Source organism: Labrus mixtus, chromosome 7, assembly GCF_963584025.1.
Source record: "Labrus mixtus chromosome 7, fLabMix1.1, whole genome shotgun sequence".
NCBI classification, from domain to species: domain Eukaryota; kingdom Metazoa; phylum Chordata; class Actinopteri; order Labriformes; family Labridae; genus Labrus; species Labrus mixtus.
In genome coordinates this window covers 7,442,540-7,461,827 of record NC_083618.1, presented here as the reverse complement: position 1 = coordinate 7,461,827, position 19,288 = coordinate 7,442,540, and the positions used below count along the sequence as shown (strand labels likewise).

The 19,288-nt window shown below is 40.9% G+C and overlaps 1 protein-coding gene across 4 annotated transcripts in view; it reads right to left on the bottom strand.

Moving 5' to 3' along the window:
* Positions 1 to 45: 45 nt before the first annotated feature.
* The window catches only part of ndrg3a (ndrg family member 3a), a 32,343-nt gene continuing 13,100 nt past the window's right edge, over positions 46 to 19,288 (bottom strand). Inside the window, exons 3-17 of one of the 4 annotated variants that reach the window (XM_061042437.1) lie at positions 16,297 to 16,329; positions 6,631 to 6,736; positions 6,393 to 6,513; positions 6,053 to 6,115; positions 5,898 to 5,958; positions 4,750 to 4,836; positions 4,225 to 4,281; positions 3,796 to 3,899; positions 3,619 to 3,684; positions 3,493 to 3,544; positions 3,342 to 3,389; positions 3,203 to 3,238; positions 3,057 to 3,108; positions 1,767 to 1,805; positions 46 to 1,263 (exon numbers count right to left, since the gene is read on the bottom strand). In XM_061042437.1, coding sequence (XP_060898420.1) covers positions 1,091 to 1,263; positions 1,767 to 1,805; positions 3,057 to 3,108; positions 3,203 to 3,238; positions 3,342 to 3,389; positions 3,493 to 3,544; positions 3,619 to 3,684; positions 3,796 to 3,899; positions 4,225 to 4,281; positions 4,750 to 4,836; positions 5,898 to 5,958; positions 6,053 to 6,115; positions 6,393 to 6,513; positions 6,631 to 6,736; positions 16,297 to 16,329 — 1,098 coding nt within the window. In that variant the 3' untranslated portion in view covers positions 46 to 1,090. Of the gene's footprint in view, positions 1,264 to 1,766; positions 1,806 to 2,656; positions 2,698 to 3,056; positions 3,109 to 3,202; positions 3,239 to 3,341; positions 3,390 to 3,492; positions 3,545 to 3,618; positions 3,685 to 3,795; positions 3,900 to 4,224; positions 4,282 to 4,749; positions 4,837 to 5,897; positions 5,959 to 6,052; positions 6,116 to 6,392; positions 6,514 to 6,630; positions 6,737 to 11,427; positions 11,814 to 16,296; positions 16,330 to 19,288 lie in introns of those variants that run through there. The other 3 variants (XM_061042439.1, XM_061042438.1, XM_061042440.1) reach the window with 3 other exon arrangements.

Sequence of the window (19,288 nt, the reverse complement as noted above, 5' to 3'; positions counted from 1 at the left end):
GCAAAATTGTGTATAATGTTGAAGTGATTGAATACATCAGGCATGTTGTCATGTTGAAGCTTTATTAAGTAGTAATATAAATGAATTGAATCAGCAGACTGTGAGAAGCATTAGAGGGCCCCTCAGTGAGGGGTCTCCTACTTCTTACATCAGATCCCCCTTGTTAAAAGTTGTTCAAACATAAATGAATAAATTCAACTGGACAAAAACAGCAAAACTAACAAGGAAACTGATATGAGTTCAGATACAATAATAATCAAAAATAGAATGATAGGGCTGACACACTTAGTAGATGACTTTACATTCACAATGAATGTTTCTTAATTCAATGTTCCCGCAGCTTTGATCTAGTTTTAGTGGCAGTTTGCTACAGTCTGCAATGGTTCTTCCATTGTCTATCAGCCACATCACTTTACCTTGATTTCTGCTGCTACAGTAGATTCAGTGAACCCTCTGTATACTTTGTGACTAATTCAGCCTCACATTGCAGCAAGTTGGAGATTAAACACAAAGATACAGTGACTCACAATCAACACTAGAGGAGGTATAAGTTAAAAAAAAGAAGCAATTGTGATGAACAGTGCAATGAAAAAGGGTTATTTAGAACACTTGGGAGACATTACAGTTTGTGAGAACATTTAAAACAAAGACAATTTGGAAAAAATAAATACAAGGGTGGTGAGGTGGAACGGCTGAGTCAATCTTATAGCATGACCATCTGAATATACAGCACATCTGAATGTAGTCCCTGGTAGGAATGTGACTTTGACAGTGTATTCAATATTTTATATTCAATAATATGCATCTGTTAATATATTTATAACATCCTCTTTTCTAATCACATAGTTCATACAGATCCTCCTATCATTGAATTGCTTAGGAGCAGGATGAGAGAGAGAGAGAGAGAAAGGGGGGAGAGGGAGAGAAAGCGAGAGAGGGAGGCAGGGAGTGAGAGAGAGAGAGAGAGAGAGAGAGAGATACAGAGAGAGAGAGATACAGAGAGAGAGAGAGAGAAAGAGAGAAACATTGGGTAATAGGGTTCACAAGTTACTATGGGAGTGTGCATACAGTTGTGGGGTGGGGATGTGGTTTAGCAGGAGACCTCCATGGTCTGGGGTCCGGTCTGGCTGTCCAGGGCCCCAGTTGCGCTACCCTCCAGATAGCTGTTGAGGTTGTTGCGGCTGCGACTGCTGTCCATGGAGGTGATGCTGGAGGAGGAGGTGGTGCGGGAGCGAGCCAGACGAGTCATTCCTGCTGTCGGCACTGAAAAGAGAAAGGCATTAATATTCCACTCACACAGAACAGAGAGCCAGTGCAGTGTGGGAACACTCAGATACAACAACAAAAACGCTTACCATGCAAGCAATTCTCAAATGTGGATTCAAATCAAATAAAAAGGAAATGTGTAACAGAAAATTGCTTCATGTGAAGAAACCAAACAAACAAGCAAATATAAGAGCTAATACAAAAGGAGGATACAGCATTTGCAATTCTACAGACAGAAAGTAACAGCAGAGGGTCATGCAAAATAATAGGAAACTGAGGACAGAATCCATGCTAACAGGATAAACTCAACTCCTTCATGAAGATGAATGTGTCAAAGTATGCAGAATCTCACTGTGTGTGACTATCAACTACACTGAGCGTCTGTTGAATACAATTCTGGAACAACGACTGGAGAATTTCTGCATACATTGACATTCAAGTGCTAAAAGGCCAATGGGTTTATAGCCATCTAGCCTGGCAGCTGCTCAAGAACCTGGTACCTGATTCGTTGCTCAGGTGACTGAGAAGAACGTAGGGAACTGTGAGCAATGATTAAAGAAGGAAAGAAAGTGGAAAAAGGGAGACGTTATGTAGAGGGAGCTCGTTTGTTGCGTCATCCCACCTTAGAGTAATTCTGCTTTAAAGTGAGGCTGTGTTGCAACTTGCTGGTCAGCGAAGACAAACTGCTTTTTGCTTTTCAACAACAGGTAAGAAATCATTGCAAGTGTGCAAACTAAAATCTTTACTTCATGTACTTTTTTGGCTCTTTCTCAATTGCAATTCTCACAGTGGAGATGTGTTAATGAGGGAAAAGCAGCTTTCAGAAACATGCTGAGGTGTTAAGATTTATTTTCAACACTTTCTCTGCATGAAAGCACTCTTTTTAATCTGTTCTAATCCTGCAGTGGCATTTACTCAACAGGGGGACTCGCTGGCCTTTAAGGCAACACTGAAGCACCGACACACTAGCTGCACCCGGGAGAGCCTCCCGTGGTGCAGAGTTTGGGATCAGGAGGGAGCAGAAGGGAAACAACATTACAAAAACACACAGAAAGCCATCATTTGTTTGGCCAGGGCATCAAACCTATAATAATGGCATCATCCATCAAGTGAGTAGAGTGTGGTTGATGCAGAGTAATTCAGCGGGATCTGATCGAAATATTTGATATCTTTTCTTCTTTTTTCGTAGATGAATGACTGTGGAAAACCTGAAGGCCTGTTTAAGTATGCACTTTGAGTCTCTCTTGAAAGAGACTGCATTTTAAACAGTTCTGGATTGAAAAGAAAAGCACACCAGGCAAAAAGAAAAACAGGGTATTCTTTTAAGCCCACTCTGAAACTGAACAGTGAATATCTGTTCAGTGCCATGGTCATTTTGGTCATGCTAGAAGCACTAACACCTCACCTACTGAGGGTTTTGGGGACCACAAACTGCAAAGAGCAGAGAGAAAAATGTGTTAGCATTACTGAGCTGCTCAGGCTGCCTCACCAGGACCAAGCGGACAAAAAACGGTGTCGGTTTGTGCACTGTTGGCCGCAGTCCAAACCCTATCACCAGGGTTTTTACGAACAACCATGAAAAACAATCCTTTTTTAAAGTAACCTTTGTCATTGCACTCACGTCAACAGGAAATTCAGAGAAGAACAAAAACCTTGACCACAAACACGTCAACCCTGAAAGTGTTAGTGTAGCTTTTCACATGACAGGCTAGTTTGAACCAGTATCATTTTATCTAGGTTTTTTTCCATGTAATCATAAGTAGCAAAAATAAATGAGCATGTTTACTTACTGTAGCCCATTCCCTGAACAAAGTACTTGAAGGCCTCAGCAAGTTTTCCAGGCTGTGAACAGATGAAGGGTACATGTAAGAAGATAATAAGTAAAACAATCTTAAGAAGACATGGATATCTATGTTTCAACAACCTAAAGACCAACCTGCACAACTTGGGGCAGGCCTCCACAATCAGCCATCTGAAAGACAATCATCAGTCTTGTTAAGACATTTGTGTACAGTGAAAAAAATGTAATAAAAAAAAAAAATCATATATCCCCAAACTATTATCAAAAGCTCTACCTTTAAAAGTGTAGTCTTGGTTGGATTTAACCTGGAATTGCACTCCACCTGAAACATCACTGCCAGTTCATTTCTGCACTCAGACAAGAGGAATAACAGGCTCTACTTCCCAAAGCTTTTCAGATTACTTTGATAATGGAGTGTAACTCACCACTGCCTCGACAGCAGGTGCTGTGTCACCAACCACCAGCAGAGCGGGGCACCTGTAAAGACGAGAAGTAAATATCTACAGAACATCACACACAGAATTTTATGATATCTTACTCTCAGAACATACGTTAGTGTGTTGACCGTGTCCTCATTGAGACCCACGATTGGCCTCTCGATCTCCAGATCCCGACGGCTGGTACCAGAAAACAAACCATTATTTGTCAGATAGAACTATTTTATTAGTAAAGTCATCTGGCTTACTAAAATTAAGATAGACAGGGTGTACTAATGTGCTGCATCATACTATTGGTAGGAGCCACAGAAGAGAGCAAGGTTGTCCTGGTTGATGTCTTGTGCAATGTGGAGGCGATAAGTTTGGATCAGCTCCAGGTTGTCTGATAGCTCATCCTGTTGAACAGAGCAGAGTAAAACAAAAAGAAGAAATACAGCAGACAAAGGGTCTGTAAGTAGCACACATGAAATGTACACAATCTTCCAGACAGGATTATAGATAGTATGATAAGCTTCAGCATTGCCTGTAAGTCTCGGCATCCAGGAGGACAGGAAGAGATTAATTAGTTAAAGTCTGCTAGAAGAGCAAAATGGACTGACGTTGTCTAGGGAAATCAAGAAAAGCCTTCTGAGATTCAGTAACTGTTTCAGACTCTCAATGAAAAAGCTTTACAACACTTAGAGAAGCCCAGAGTGGAAATTTACTGCAAGAGGAACTCACAGTGCTGAAGTGGTGGGACATTACGATATCCACCAAATCACTGGTCCATCCAGAGAGCTGCACACAAGACGAGGAGACAGATCAGAGACAAGAGCTGACTTTTATCTACTTAGAAACCTCATGGTTATTCTTCATAAAGCTAGTATGTCTACTTCTACATGAAGTGTATGGATTAACAGGTATTGCATTTATTAGTAGGTTTAACTATCTATGACTTGAGTCACTTCTAGCCAGATGATGAATCATTTGAATATATTCGAGTAATAAATAGTAGGCAATCCAACATTATTATGCATGATATAAAACAGACAAATGTAAGTCTGGAGATAAAGTATATGAAAAACTGAGCTAAACAGAGTATGGCTAGGATAGATGACAAAAAGGAAGGAGGTTAAACTGCATTCAGGAACATTAAAAAAGGCTTGGAACTGAAGTAAATTAGCTGGTATATCATTGAAGTATAATTTCAATTAGTTTGTGTATTGAAGAGTGAATTGAGGTTTATAGTTCATTAATAATACTGACCTTAGAAGCTGCCCAGTCGATCCAGCCTTCAGCACATGGGTCCACATTGATCAGAACCAGTCCCTCCACCAGGGTGGGGTTGTTCAGCTGGGAAAAGAGGGAAGCATGTCAGTGCCAAATTAAAAAATGTGACTTTTGACGAACAAGGTAGTGATACATGCGAGCAATCCTGCATTATTTATGCTGCAGCTTGCAGAAAGTCCAGGTTTTGCTAGCCAGTTTGTTTTAGTCTTGTAAGGGTCCATTCATCCAGTTAGCTAAAGGAATCTTAAAAATATACTTCGCTTCATCTCTACAATGGTAAAACTAAAGGCATGCATTAATATATGTGTATCCTCTCAACAAAAACAGACACAGTACAACCGCACAGCAGTTTTGTACAACATCAAAAATAGTGAAGCATATCTAAATGTCTGAGGGAAGACATGACACAAAGAAGGTGGAATTCTGGGCGTCTAAATTGGGATGTGCGGTTTTGGAATTGCCTAAAGACAGAGAGAGGCTCTCTGGGGAAATCTAAGATCCATCTCGCCTGATACTATTGGAGCATTGCGGATGCTGCCTTCACCATGATGCAAATGCAATGCAGCAACAGCTGCTATAAATCTATCAAGGGTAAACACAATTTACCCCCAGCCCAGTTAAGCAAATGCATTTCTGAATCAATTTTCTTGCCTAATTCTAAACAGGTGCAGACACTCCGTAGCGAGCCCTGCATTACAATTTATAAACCCCCCACATTCTTTTTTTTTTTTTTTACCATGACCACCTTCCTCTCTTTTCATTATTCATATTTCTGTGCTCCCTCGCTCTCTGTCACTTCTGGCTTTTTCTGCTCTACTGTACACAGATCTTATTTTAGCTCTGCGATGTTAAGTGTCTTTAAACAAGACAAAAAGCTACTGAAAAGAAGAGAACCAGTGAGATGATTCATCTTCTGGGGTATGGCAGTTTATACCCAGCAGACTGTATAGAAATGTGTGCCCTGGCCCTGTGTGGGCTTGGTGAGAGGTTTTAATGGTCAGTGTAACAAGCTGTGAGGTCTGAAAATCTGCAATCATGACAGTCGAGACAGAGGAGAACAAAGGCAAGCTTAACATTACCAATTGGAGTTAAAAATATAGACAGTGTGGATGATTAATACTCACTGCAAAGCGGCTGAGGATGTATGCTCCGGCTCCAACGCCTATGCCGATCACGCTGTTGACCCTGCAGAGAAACCATCAGTTACTGTAAGACTGGAGATGAACAGTCAATGTATGCGTAGTGTCATTGATCAGCTATTGACCGGAGAGTGACTCACTTGAGCTGAGTCATCACAGAGGGCAGCATTTCAGCTAACTCATCCATGGTTGGGTAGCGATAACTGGAGGAAGATAAAAAAAAACACATTCAAGTCTATGTGCGTAATACAGGTCCATTTAGTTTAGTGTCTTGTACAAGGACACTTCGACACATGAACTGCAGGAGCTGGGATAGAACCACCACCTGTCCTTGTTGCTCAGAATGAATGTAGTCTCATTAGACAATTAACTAACAGTGTACTTCAGTCAAGATAAAATAATTTAACGTAGCTCCTCCATCAGCAATGAATAAAATGTGTTTTCATTTATCACTATGTGTAAAACCAGTATAACACTCACCTGCTGGGAAATGGAGGTGCACCCTCCTGCTGGCCAGGCGCGTCCACATGGACTACGGCAAAGTGCTGCGTAATCTCCTGCATGTCCTCATAGTTGAACAGGGTGTTGAAGCACGACTTGTCTAGAAAGGTAAAAACAGAGGATACAGCAATAATATGAAGGTTCAGGACTGACAGCTTTACAGAGTGTAAATGTTAGGCGCAGGAATACTGTGAATATTTATTTTTAGCTGACTCACGGTTGAGTCCGATGTCATGATAGGTGAGGATGACAGGCCTGTTGCCCTTGGGAACACCTCGCATAGTGACATGGAGGACGCCATGGGGGGTCTCAATGTCATGCTCCTGCAGCAACAGAGAAAAAAAGTAACGTTTAAAAGTGATGTAAAAATACAAGAGTCATGGAAGAGAAAGGGTTGAACAAAAGTCATTATACAGTATATCTATTTTTTATGTCACATTGGATTTGTTTGTGTGGCATGGCTCATACTGTCACATTCCAATGATAATAATGGCAACGTTTCTGATCCTGATAACACCAATATCATTAAAAAACACTCGCATAGGCCAAACCCCAGTCTACACCCAAAGGCCTAACACTAAACCTTTATGGTATAAATTCACAAAAGGCCTGTAGTGCTTAATGTTTGTGTGTTAATGGGGGAAGCATGAATCTCACAAACATGACATCACAAGTGTCCGTAAATAATGCATCACCAATAGGAAAAAAACAAAGAAAGCAACACCACTGTCCTGTATTTGTGGTTACAGAGTGTGGTTGTGGTTGTGATATTATTACAGCGGTTATATATTTTAGATTAACTACTAGAAGCCAAGAAAATTATGATAATATGAAAAAACTGGACTACGTAGATGTTCTTACTTACAACTTATCTTTAACTTAACTTTCTTCCCAACATGGTCTAAATTTGGTTCTTGGTCAGTAAGTGTTGGGCAGGACAAGTATATTTAATAGGTCAGCAATTCCCCTTTAAAGTTAAACTATTGGCATTTCATAGCAAGGGCATGACTTTGCATTAAAAAGGCCGCTTTAGGGCCCTTATGTACTTCATGATTTGAAACTGGGACAGCCCTGAGCCCTCAAGCACATCAAAGGGGGGCAAGCCTCCTATTTTGTGAGATTGTGATTGGGCCAAACACACAGAAAAACCATGGAGGAGCCATACAGTGTGGCATATGGGTGACACATTTCTTAATTGCCACAAAAGTTATCATTGTCATTTGTTACTTTAATCTGGTTGAACTAGCAAAGACATAAAACCAGGGACTTGCATCCTTGAGCACACTCAGTAACGTCCATCAATGTGCAGTTGCTGTTTCACACTATAAAACTTCAATTATGTTCAACTTAACTTCAACAAACTTAATGTTATCAAAAGTAATGGTGAGGCTCTTTCAAGTACTTGGAAACATTTTCGACATCAATGCAGAGGCGTAAGCTACAGAGCATCAAGCTGTGGGTACAAAGATATTAGCATTGTTTCATTTACTAAATATTTTGACAATAAATCTCAAGCTGTGCGAAATTAAGCAGGGGAAAATGTATTACGTGTGGCCTTTTCCTCTTTGATTAAACATAAGTGGACTAAGCACAAAGCAGGAGATTATCCATGTGTTTCCCAAAACAGCTAGAAACTTGTAACTGTTTCAGCTAAATGGTGCAATTTGTGTATACTGAGAGACTAAGTGAATACAGACAAAATAAAGTGTCAATGAAATATACTCCAAATTTAAGCTGAAATAAAGATGAGAACTAGCAGCAAAATAGGTAAAAAAAATTTTTTAAAGTATACGGGTACAAGTATTAACAAATAAACTGAAGGTTAACAACCATTTACCTAACATAACATTTGCGGTGTCTATCCTAGATTAAGGATGCGAGGCATAAAGATCATAAAGATAAAGATCACTGACCCCTCTCACATACAAAGCAATGAATGGGCTGTCTTAGAAACAGGCTTTTCAATCAGGACCATTGTCTTTTAATCTAACAGTCTGGATCTCACAGCAAATTCACAAGTATGACTCGGCAAAACAGAATGTATCGCAGAAAGGCCCATTTAAATTCTAAGCACTCACACAAGCCTCATTCGTTCTGAGGCTCTCTTATGAAAATCTTTCTCTATTGCTATGACGATACCCTACAATAGTAGTTCAAACTGCTTCTATATGAAAAACGCTGAATAGCTTACTGGGACATTTCAGATGTCCCCTCTTGACTTAACTGTGTCCGCTTTAAAACAGCAAAACAATCAAGTCACAAATGGGAAAAATGTGATTTGGAAAAGTGTAGAAAGTGACATAACTGAGAGTAATAAAATATACAGGAAGTGACAAATATCATTTCTAGACTTTTCTCAGAATCAGAACATCCTTTTGATTAGTATACAAAAACAAACACAACACACCCACCTCTCAAGGTCAGCATGACATGGTGCATCATGCAAGGGTGTTCATGACAAAGCTACATGTGTGTGCGTGTATTAGTGTGTATTAGTATGTGTATGTGTGTGGACTGCACTGAGCAGGAGCAGCGGGCGGGGCACAGCACTTGCCAGGTCTCAAGGCCCACTGGTCATCAATAATAAAAAGACTGAGCCTAGGCGTACGAGACACACAGGTTATGGCTGACACACACGGAGGTAGTGGGACTCCGACTGCTCATGCTGCTGTTTCCCCTCCTGAGTTCCCACTGCAGGCATGTGGCTGATGGAAACGTTTCACAATCTTTGTAGAGGAGATGAAGGTTAATTCTCAAGGACAACGCTGCAGCTATTTTCATCTAAAATCAGTAATGGACACAGCTGCACAAGAAATGTGTCAGAAAATGGAATGAGATAACTTTGTTTCGTGTTGGAGTGGGTACAAAGATGAGCCTGTCGCAAACAAAGCAACACAACACCACCCTGAATGACCGTGTGCTACAAGATACTGATAGTAACTATAACCTCCTTTCCTGAGATGGAATAAACCTTGAAGAAAGTCTCCTGCTGACAAGAAGCCCTGCACTCATCACATGCCTGACAGATAATGATCCTGCAACCTTCGCCTGGTGCTGGGCGGCAGAACAACCTGTTATGGACAAACAGGAAACTCTTCATGGCTGTATTGCTGCATAATATTCGTTTTTCGACAAGGACAGAGTCAAGGACACTCGGTGTAGGAAATACTTTGCTCAAAGAACTAGGAAACACACTTGTTCACGTCCGTCATGTGGGTGCAATGCCCATGGAGCATATATATATGTGTGTGTGTGTGTGTGTGTATATATATATGATATATACACAAATGAAATGGCAATGGGAACATAATGGGAAAACAGAATGAAGATGAGATAGACAAAAAGAGTCTGGAAGTGGATGGGATGAAATAGAGCGTGAAAACAACAAGAACAGAGTGAAGGAGACAGGAGAAAAGATAGCAATGACCAGGGGAGTCCTGTATGACTAACAGAAGGCTGTGCCTTAAAACAGAAGGGGGTGCAGCGCCTAAATTTATCATGTCTTTCCAGCCATGTCCTGGTACAGACACGGATGGAACATAATGGAGAAAATGGCTGTGGAAAGGCAGTGAAGGAGAGGACCTTTCATCTATCCATTTGGCTCTTGGCAAGGTTTAAAACTATATTGATCTTGGAGCTCCGCCTCTTGCAGTTTTCTTTCACACACGAATGAGTATAAATTGAGCATATATGTATATATATATACACCATATGTATGTGTGAATGTCAGTTTTCTTGGGAAAACAGACATGGGCTGGGGCTGCAAGCCAGAACATCTCTATGGGGAGCAGAAGGGGAACACTGCAATGGCAGCAGCCCTTTTCTCTATCTAATATATTCCTGGGGGCTAGTGGATGGACAAAGATTATGTGTTGCGGGTGTGTGTGGGACAGGAATACTGAGATGGAGTTTGTGTTTTGAGGAGAGGTGCTTCAGGAGGCATGGGTGAGCAGTAAGTCATGCTGTTCATATTCCTGCAATTACTCTCTTATCAATCCCTCCCCCCTCCCCTCTGTGTTTCCCCGCCCTGCCAGGAACGGCATCAATCATTTCTCAGAGCAGCATTACGGGGCAGAAACACCAAGCCTTCTCTAAACGACTTCAGTGTACACAGTTAAACATATGCATACATAGTACTCATACACACATCCATGTGTTCAGTGGTATCATCTCAGGTACATGCCACCCTGCCCTTTTTTCACACAAACACAGCCCTCCCCACCTGCAGCACAGTGCATGTGTGTCATCAAAGCAAGGGGCTCAAAATACAAACTCAAGGTCTCTGCAGGGGAGGGAAGGAGCCGCTACAGTAGATTTGGTGTGGTGTTGCTAGAGTGTGTGGGGGTGAGTGACCTCCCTGACTATGAACTGAATTGTAATTAACACAATGCACTATGCACCAGTTAGAGATAGAGCAGTTCACTAGGAACACACGCATTGCTGCAGTTATGGGTTGACACAGAAATACTCACTGAGAGATGCAGAAACATGCAACCCGAAACACACAAACACCAATCATCCTACTTATGGACACACACATACTGACAGGAACATAACACAATACAAAATACAAATGCATTTTTCACATCACAACATTTTACGGACAACGGAACCCTGAGCATGAGAAGGCTGTGCGAACTGCACATAGGCACTGCATGACCTGTAGCCACACACACACAAACACACACACACACACACACACACACACACACACACACACACACACACAAACACACACAAACACACACACACACACACACACTGAACAAATGTCCACTCCAAACCAGCAGCTGCAGAGAGAAAAAAAAGCCAGAGTCTCTCAGTCGTTTGCTAAAGGTGGTGACATGCTATCCAGGAACAAACCCCCACCAGCTTTACCCTTCCTAGAGCCAGCTGCTGTCGCCCTGTCTTTGGGGAACCGCACAGCAACCTCCCCCCTAATCTGAACCAGAACCCCCTGCTGCAAGGACCCAGCAAGGTGTGTCAAGGCAGGCAACACACATTTGTCACTCACCACTCCATTCCCAGAGCATGCAATCTGGTCCAGGTCCAGAATAGCTGACATGTTTTTCCCACGCAGGAGAGGAGTGTGTTATGCTATGAGCAAGTGTGTGCTGGTCGGATTTGAAGATCTCCAAACGGAGGAGGAGGGGGGAGCGTTGGTAGGAAGGGAGGGATGTAGGGTGAGGCAGCTAGAGCAGCAGCAACAACGGAGAAGAGGAGAGGGAGGAGAAAGACACAGCAGAGGGAGTGAGCAGGAGATGGGAAAAATTATCTGAATGAAAGCAGAGGAGGAGGGGTGGATAAAATGCAGAGAGAATAAGAGAGAGACAAGAGACAAGAGGTGGGAAATAGAGCAGGATAAGAGACAGAGGGGGAGGAGAGTGAGACTGCAGTTTGTGCTTGGTAGTCACAGCGCGTCCATACATCCAGTCACCGCTGCTCTAATTGGATCGCAGAGGGTCAGGTGGGTAGAAGCAGAGGGTGGGGCTTGCAGAGGAAGAGGGAAAAGGAGGGGGGTAGTGGGAGTGAGGAAGGGATGGGTTGTGTGAAAGAGGGGTGATGGGGTGCAAAGGATGCTGAGGCAGACCTGGAAAAATGGCAGGCTGCTGACGTCACACGGTGATACTGATAAAGTTAGAGGAGAGGAGAGCTGAGGAGACTGACTTTAACAGCTCTGTGTTCTGCATCAGCAAAATGGCTGCTTATCACTGATATTTAACAACAATCTCCCCTTATTCACTTCAGAATGTGATCCAATTCAGCATCCAAATAAGCATTGTCTCCTCTTGAATATATACAAAAAGACTTTCTTAAAGCCATCCAGTTGAAGACTGAGTCAAACATCCGGACTAGCTTTAATGGTTAACACATTAACAACTCATTCATACTGCAATATCACTTAAAAATAGAAATCTGCTTTCAAGCATTCATTTCATCACTGATGTTTCTAACCCTGATAGCCCTGACTCTGTTCAATGAACCCACAACTATCTGCTATTTTGAGTCCCCATTCACAACCATACACGAGAAGATCCATTTCCTCTAAATGTGCTTTTGAGTTATATGATCCATGAAGTTTATTGATTTCTCCTTTCTACTCTCCTCAGTCATACCAGTGTAAAGTGACACGCCTATAGAGAAAGCTGCTCTTTGCAGCCAATGGAATTGGTGCAAACAGTACAGAGAGGGGGATTAAAAAGAGAAGGGTTACTTCATTGGTTAGTCAATGTGGCAGCATGTTTGGTTGATAACTGCTGTTTCTTCTCTACCACTGACACACATGTAGTGTGTGCACATTGTATAGAGATATTAAAAAAACATAATGCAGACATAGCATATAATCTGTACGGTATGGTGCAACAAGAGAGTTAAAAAAATTCAATTTAAGCCAACTTGTGGTGAGAACAGGACTAATAGTATGGTACACACTAATGTTCAGTCACTCATGCTAGGTTATAGTGGACATTATTTGTATCGTGACTGAACACATCATTTTCAATAGAGCAGGTGTCTCTGTGAGCCATACACTGAGTCATTGTGTACCTCAGCAGCATTCTGCAGTCTGAGGATTCATACGGGAACACAGTGAATTTCTTATTGCTCCGCTAAGTCAAATGAAAAGCCTGCAATAACACAGACACAACCCAAGGTTTGATTTTACATGTCTAAAGTTGTTAAAAATGTACAGCCCAAGATAACATTTTGTATTAAATTTTAAAATAAACTACATGACATGTTTTTTTTCTCCCCCCTTTCTGAGATGATATTGATTACAAGCAAAATCTTCAAAACACTGTGTGACACTGAAGACACTTTTTGTGACATTCAGAACAGATAATCAATGACAAGGAAAGCACAGTGCGCTAAAACACATCACAGAAAACATCGCCCCTCAGCCACACATTAAACAGGCGTATGGCGCCCTCTGCTGTACTTAATGAGAAAGTGAGGATTTAAATAGCCAAAGACATGACTGCCAGCAATGTATCTGAAGTATAGATAAGACAGGTTTTACTCGCCTTTTGCTAACCATGGAACAAGGTCAGAGAGAATATTGTATCAAAACTGCAAATTACCAATGTGATGTTAAACCTTTTAAGTAAAGATGAACAGAGAATATTGAGAAAACTGTATAAAAACTATTAAAAAAATAATAATTCAATAACAGAAACAATAAGCGCACAAAAAAATACAGCAAACATCTCGTGCAGCTGACCTACATGGATACAATATTTTTCTTCTGCTCTCTACAGCAAAAGCTACCAACACTAAGATGTTCTATTTTTAAAGTGTATAGTCAGCTCTTTCCATGCCCATAAAGTAACTCAGTGTTCTTAAGTATGCACAGCAGGTCTCATGGGTGGAGGAGGCTGACTCACGCCTTCCTCCTATCCTAGCTCCACAGAGGTATAAGTAGGCCATCATAAGGAAAACACGAATGCACCACCACTCTATCTCGGTTTTCTTCTCCCCACCCGGCCTCAGGACCACCATCCACACCGCTCTGCTGGTGCAGGTGCATGACGTGACTGCTGCAGTACCTCTGTACCGCCTGCAGTGGGAGCTTTGGTAGCAGGGAAATAAGAAGGAGAGCAGCTGGATTTGTCCTCCAGCTGCCGGAATGTCACATTGGCTGCTCAGAGTGATGGTGCAGCAGTGAGGACCCCTCCCCCACTCACAGACTGTATTCATAGGAAGTCTGCTGCTAATGCCGGCTTGTGCTGCAATGTGGTCTCCATTTGTAGTGCAGTATCAAACTATCTAACAGCAGTATATGGTGCAATGAAAGTATGAATCTCATTTCAACAAGCGTGGTGTCCTTCACAAACAAAAAGAATGAATAAGCAACAAATGGCCGCTATTTTATATTCATTCCCCACAGTGGAAAAATCTGCAGAAGACACCAGTTCACACTTCAATGTAAAGCCTATTTGTGCCACAATAGCTTACTATCACAATGTGCCTAGGAGCTACTTGAGAAGCTAACTTACTCACATTTCTGCCCAAATGGCTTGTTAAACAAAAACACACAAAACATTTATTTTCTACGAACCCAAGAGCATAAATTCAGGAAAAACATCACCACATTCTTGGCTAATTTTACACAAGACAGTTACACTTACAAAATATGAACTACTGCGGTTATATTCAGGAGTCTCAGCAGAGCTTTAGAGCACAACACTGAAACAGCATTTACATCACAAGGACACTGAATCCAAGGGGCAGCAGGGGAATTCAGAATGACATTACATTTCTACTGTCAGTTGGTTCTTTTCCTGCTTTGATGTGCTCAAAATAGATTGAAATTTCTCACTTTATTGTTGAAGGGCACTGGTTTTATGGAAAACATCCAAATACAGTTCAAAGAGTTAGACTGTAAGGTCAAAATGGCTGCCATTAAATAAGGTCAAATCCGTTCAAATCAGCTTCAATACCACTAAGATTGGCAAAAAAAAACATCTTTTCAAAGAACAACCACAAGAAGTTCTCAAATCCCTAGAGGATGAGTGGAAAAAAGGTAAATGAAAATATGAACTAAATGCATACAGGTTTAGAAATGTTAATGTATTAATGCAACAAGATGCAGGCTGGAAAGGATGCTTGGGAGCATGTAGCATGCTTGCCCAAGCTAACATGCTTTACTCTCCTCCCCTGCCTGCAGCAGCTATATTTAGCTCGGGTGGGATGTTGGGAGCAGGCGTGACTGCAGAAAGTGAGAGAGGGATGAAATGTTTAACCCTTTGCAGCAATGGGGCTCATGAAACTCAGCAGAGTGCTCGTCTGTAGGAAGCCCGTTCTCAAGTGAGAAAGATCCTTGCAAGAAAATACTAATTGCACAGCACAGCTGCAGAGGGCAGACACCATCAAAGACTGAAATCTGGAACAGCGCCCGCTCAAGCACAATAGCCCTTTATTCTTTAATGATTATTATTATTAAATTATCACACAAAATGACCCGACTATGATGCTGAATCTTCCCGTGGCAAAGCAAGCACTCAAACACAATTTTACTGTGGGAAGACTAAATTCATCACAGTGAATAAAGAAAAACCTCAAAACAAACCACAATTTAAATACACACCTGTATCAAAAACACCTGATAGAACCTGGGGAAGCAGGTGGTAGTCAAAGGGAAAGGGTTGGCAGTAGAAGAGAGACAAAGGGAGAAGTCTGCAGTTAAATGTATGACTTCAGGCTTGGGCGAGAACTGTTCCATCACTACGTGGCCATTAGCACACATAAATAGCTGTTCCTATACCTGCAAATTATCCATAGTACAGTATCCATAGAGAAGCGATGAAGTAATCAATAGTAATTAAGCTGCTAGTTAACCGTAACAAAACAAAGAAGACAGTACGTGTTTCTAACAAATGTGTAACCCCTCTCAACTCACACTCCTCAGCGCTGTACTGTCGTATGATCAAATGGTGTAGTGCTACAAGCTCAGTCAGTCAGTCGCTCAATCATTCACCCACTCACAAGTACAATGACCTGAGCAAAAAACAATTCAACATTTTCATCTTAGACAGTTTTAAACAGACCTTGGCTCTTCCTTCTACAGACACACTGCAAAGGACAAACTTGGAGAAAAAGCTGGCCTGAAAAAGACTGTGTATGCCAAACACATTCAAAGGCTGTCCCCCAGAAAATTAAGTATGTGTGTAGCAATTGGCCTTATTGATTTACCTACAATAAATCCTACATTAATTAAAATGTGGTTTGTGGATGTTGCCTTTGATATAGGGCAAACAAATTAATGGGTTTAGTTGTAGGGATGTGAGAATGAGGCCATGTCCCAGTACCCCAGTCTGCTTCTACTCTAACATACAATACTCTGACCATGGCACCACAGTGTTAAGTGTAGCAGAGTAGAACTCACCTGGCAGTCGAAATCTTGGAAGTTTCTAGCATTCTGTAAAAAAAAAGAAGAAAAGTTTAAATATACAAAACGCTGAATTGGGCCATATAATGCATTTGAGGCCAAATATAGTTCTTATGTAGTTGTATACTTAAAGATGGATGGAAAGGCATGTGCTGCAAAACGTGTTGGTTTTATTATTATTATTCCACATTTAGTACATATTGCTCACAAGTAGGGATGTAACCATGCATCGGTTTAACATCAGTATCAGCCGATGTGGCATGATCTGTTGTTAGTAGCCGATGTTTGTCTGTTATGACGTTTTAATTCAATGCTGGCATCTAGAACACCTAACTACTGGTTCAGAGAAGAGGTTTTTTATTGGGCAGATGAATCAACTGCTGGACAAAATGTTTCCATTGTCAAACATGAGAGAAAATGTCGGCATAGTGGGAGTCTTACACCAAATGAAGCAAACATCTGTATCTGCAATCAGATAAATTGTTATATTAAACATGTGTATCGATATTGGCCCTAGTTTTCACAATCGGTGCATCCCTACTCACCAGTATACCTGTGTGAAGGAAAAGATCAAATCTTGTTGTGTCAAGTTTTCTAAATGCTCCTCACCAGGTCAGTTTTACTCGTACATTTAATTGGAAATGTTAATTAGAATTTATATTATACAAAGAGCAATGGCTGTGTCTGTTCAGTTTGATTACTAAAAACTTTTCCAGCAGATATTAGTAAACCACAAAATGTGTTCTTCTTATTTAACGTTTGGTCTATTCTTTAATTATAGCTAGTTATGACACAAAAACCGTACTTCTTAGGAAACAAACTGAGTCCTTAATGTAAAAACATCATTAACACTAGGTCTGCACAATTTGAGGATAATCTATGATAAGTGATAATATAGTTTACTATTTCATTCATGACACAACGTGCAATACTCAAAGAATAAAGAATAATAGCTAGTTCTCATGTACTGTTGTGTATGTTTCAGACAGTACCTGTTTTTGTAATCACCAAAAGAACTTTGTCGACCACATTTTCCTCACCTTTTTATCCTCTGACCATTGGCTAGCTAACCTCACAGCCAACACTAAAATAACATTAAATAATCCGAGATTAGCTAAAGGCAAGCTGGGATTTCAGTTTATTGGCCAAATGTTGTAATCGGATGGCCCATGTGTGTAGGGCTCAATCTGACTGGTCAACTGCATTCTGAGGATGATGTATGGTATATGTACATACAGATGGTTTTCTTGTTCATGGTGATTAAAGCAGCATGTGCAGCGTGTGACCTACTTCTTGGGCATGTTCATATTGTGATAACAATGATAATGAAATGAAATGTATAACCCTAATCACTCAATGCTACAGAAAATATAGTATATGAAGTGCTTCTCAATATTTAAAAACAACATTTATTTATGTCTGATATAACATCAGTCATTATAGGTGCAGATTTTTTGCAGTACATTTTTTTCCCAGTTTGTGTTTTCTCTTTTTTTCCGACAGCAGGAAGCTTCAGGACATGCAGGCAGTGAAATGGGGGGTGGGCAGCAACAACAGAAAAAAATTCATCTGGGATTTAGTTGTAGGCCAGACGAGTAGGGTGCATATGGGGGTAGAGACAGATGGTGCCTATACTGTTCTCCTATTCTTCTAATGCTCAAAAGACTGTGCAGCACAAATCAAAGGGAAAGCATGTTTCTCTCTGAAGCCTACGCTATTCCTTTGATGAATATTTAATAATATAGTTCTAATCCAGCTGACACACTTCAAGAATTTATAGCTTTATTACAGTTTAATACACATGTAGTTCTTTTTTGGAAGGTTTTCTATCGGCAAAATGTATGCTGTGTTTTGTTGTTGATCTTATATTAACTAGACTTAATTCGACCCTTTTTCTTTTGATATATGTTCAGAATTAAAGTCCAACATAATCCCATGTGTTGAGAACTTTGGTTGTCAGCCATTAAGCATGTTCTTAAGGTTTCCTTGCTACTTTTGTTTTGTATTGTTCTTCCATGCTTTTGGAAGCCCTTTTAATAAATGTATTGTCTGTATGGATATCATTAAATGCTTTTATTATTCCAAATATGATTAGAGTCAAAATGAGGATCTCTGTCATCACTGTCCATGATCTCCATCACTGTTCAGATTATCATTATCTCCCGGTGATTCAAGACTCCAGGTTTGTCTTTTTAATGAGCTGGCCACTAGGTGGCATGAGAGGTCAGTTCCAGCATCCAATGATTTTAAGAAATATATTCCTTACCCTGTCACCTCGTACAAATTATCAATATAACACAGCAATGAATAGTATGCTCTTTCTCATTCTTCCGACCCACTTTTGAGGTGACACAACCCCCCTCAGAGCTGATACATCATTACTCACTCTTTGTTTGAGGCACTGACTCTCTGAGAGTTGCCTTTAAAGGGGAACAAATACTCTTGTGTATCCACAGAACATGGTCATAATAATCATCTAATCAGCTTTTGAGACTGCGTGGGGCAGAGGAAGAGGAGTAGAAGGAGGAGGCCAGAAGACGCAGAGGAGCTTTGATCTGCCCCTGGATTTTTTTTCCAACTCTACACTTTGTTCTGCTTTTGCTGTCTCTCACTTGCCAGATTCTTTCAAGCTCTTAAAAAAAATAAAGAGATGAGTTTCTTCCGGCATCTCCTTTGATCTCTTCTTGTTCTTGCTTGACTCTTTTTTCTGACTCTGGATTTTTTAAAGCTATGAACCCAGCATTTCTTCTTCTCTCTTGCCTCATTCCGTCTACAACCTACAATCTTTTTCCTTGACTTGCTCTTTTCTTTTTCCTCTCTACAGTCAAGCAGATATGAATAATTCACTTTGATGAACGGGACTGCAGAGTCTGCATGCCTTGTGTATTAGCGTATATATTGCCTGGTGAGATCGTATGGGGTGCTTGTTTGTTCATGTTAAGAGAGCACAATATGTTTGCTTTATAGTGGTTCTTTATGTTGTTCCCAG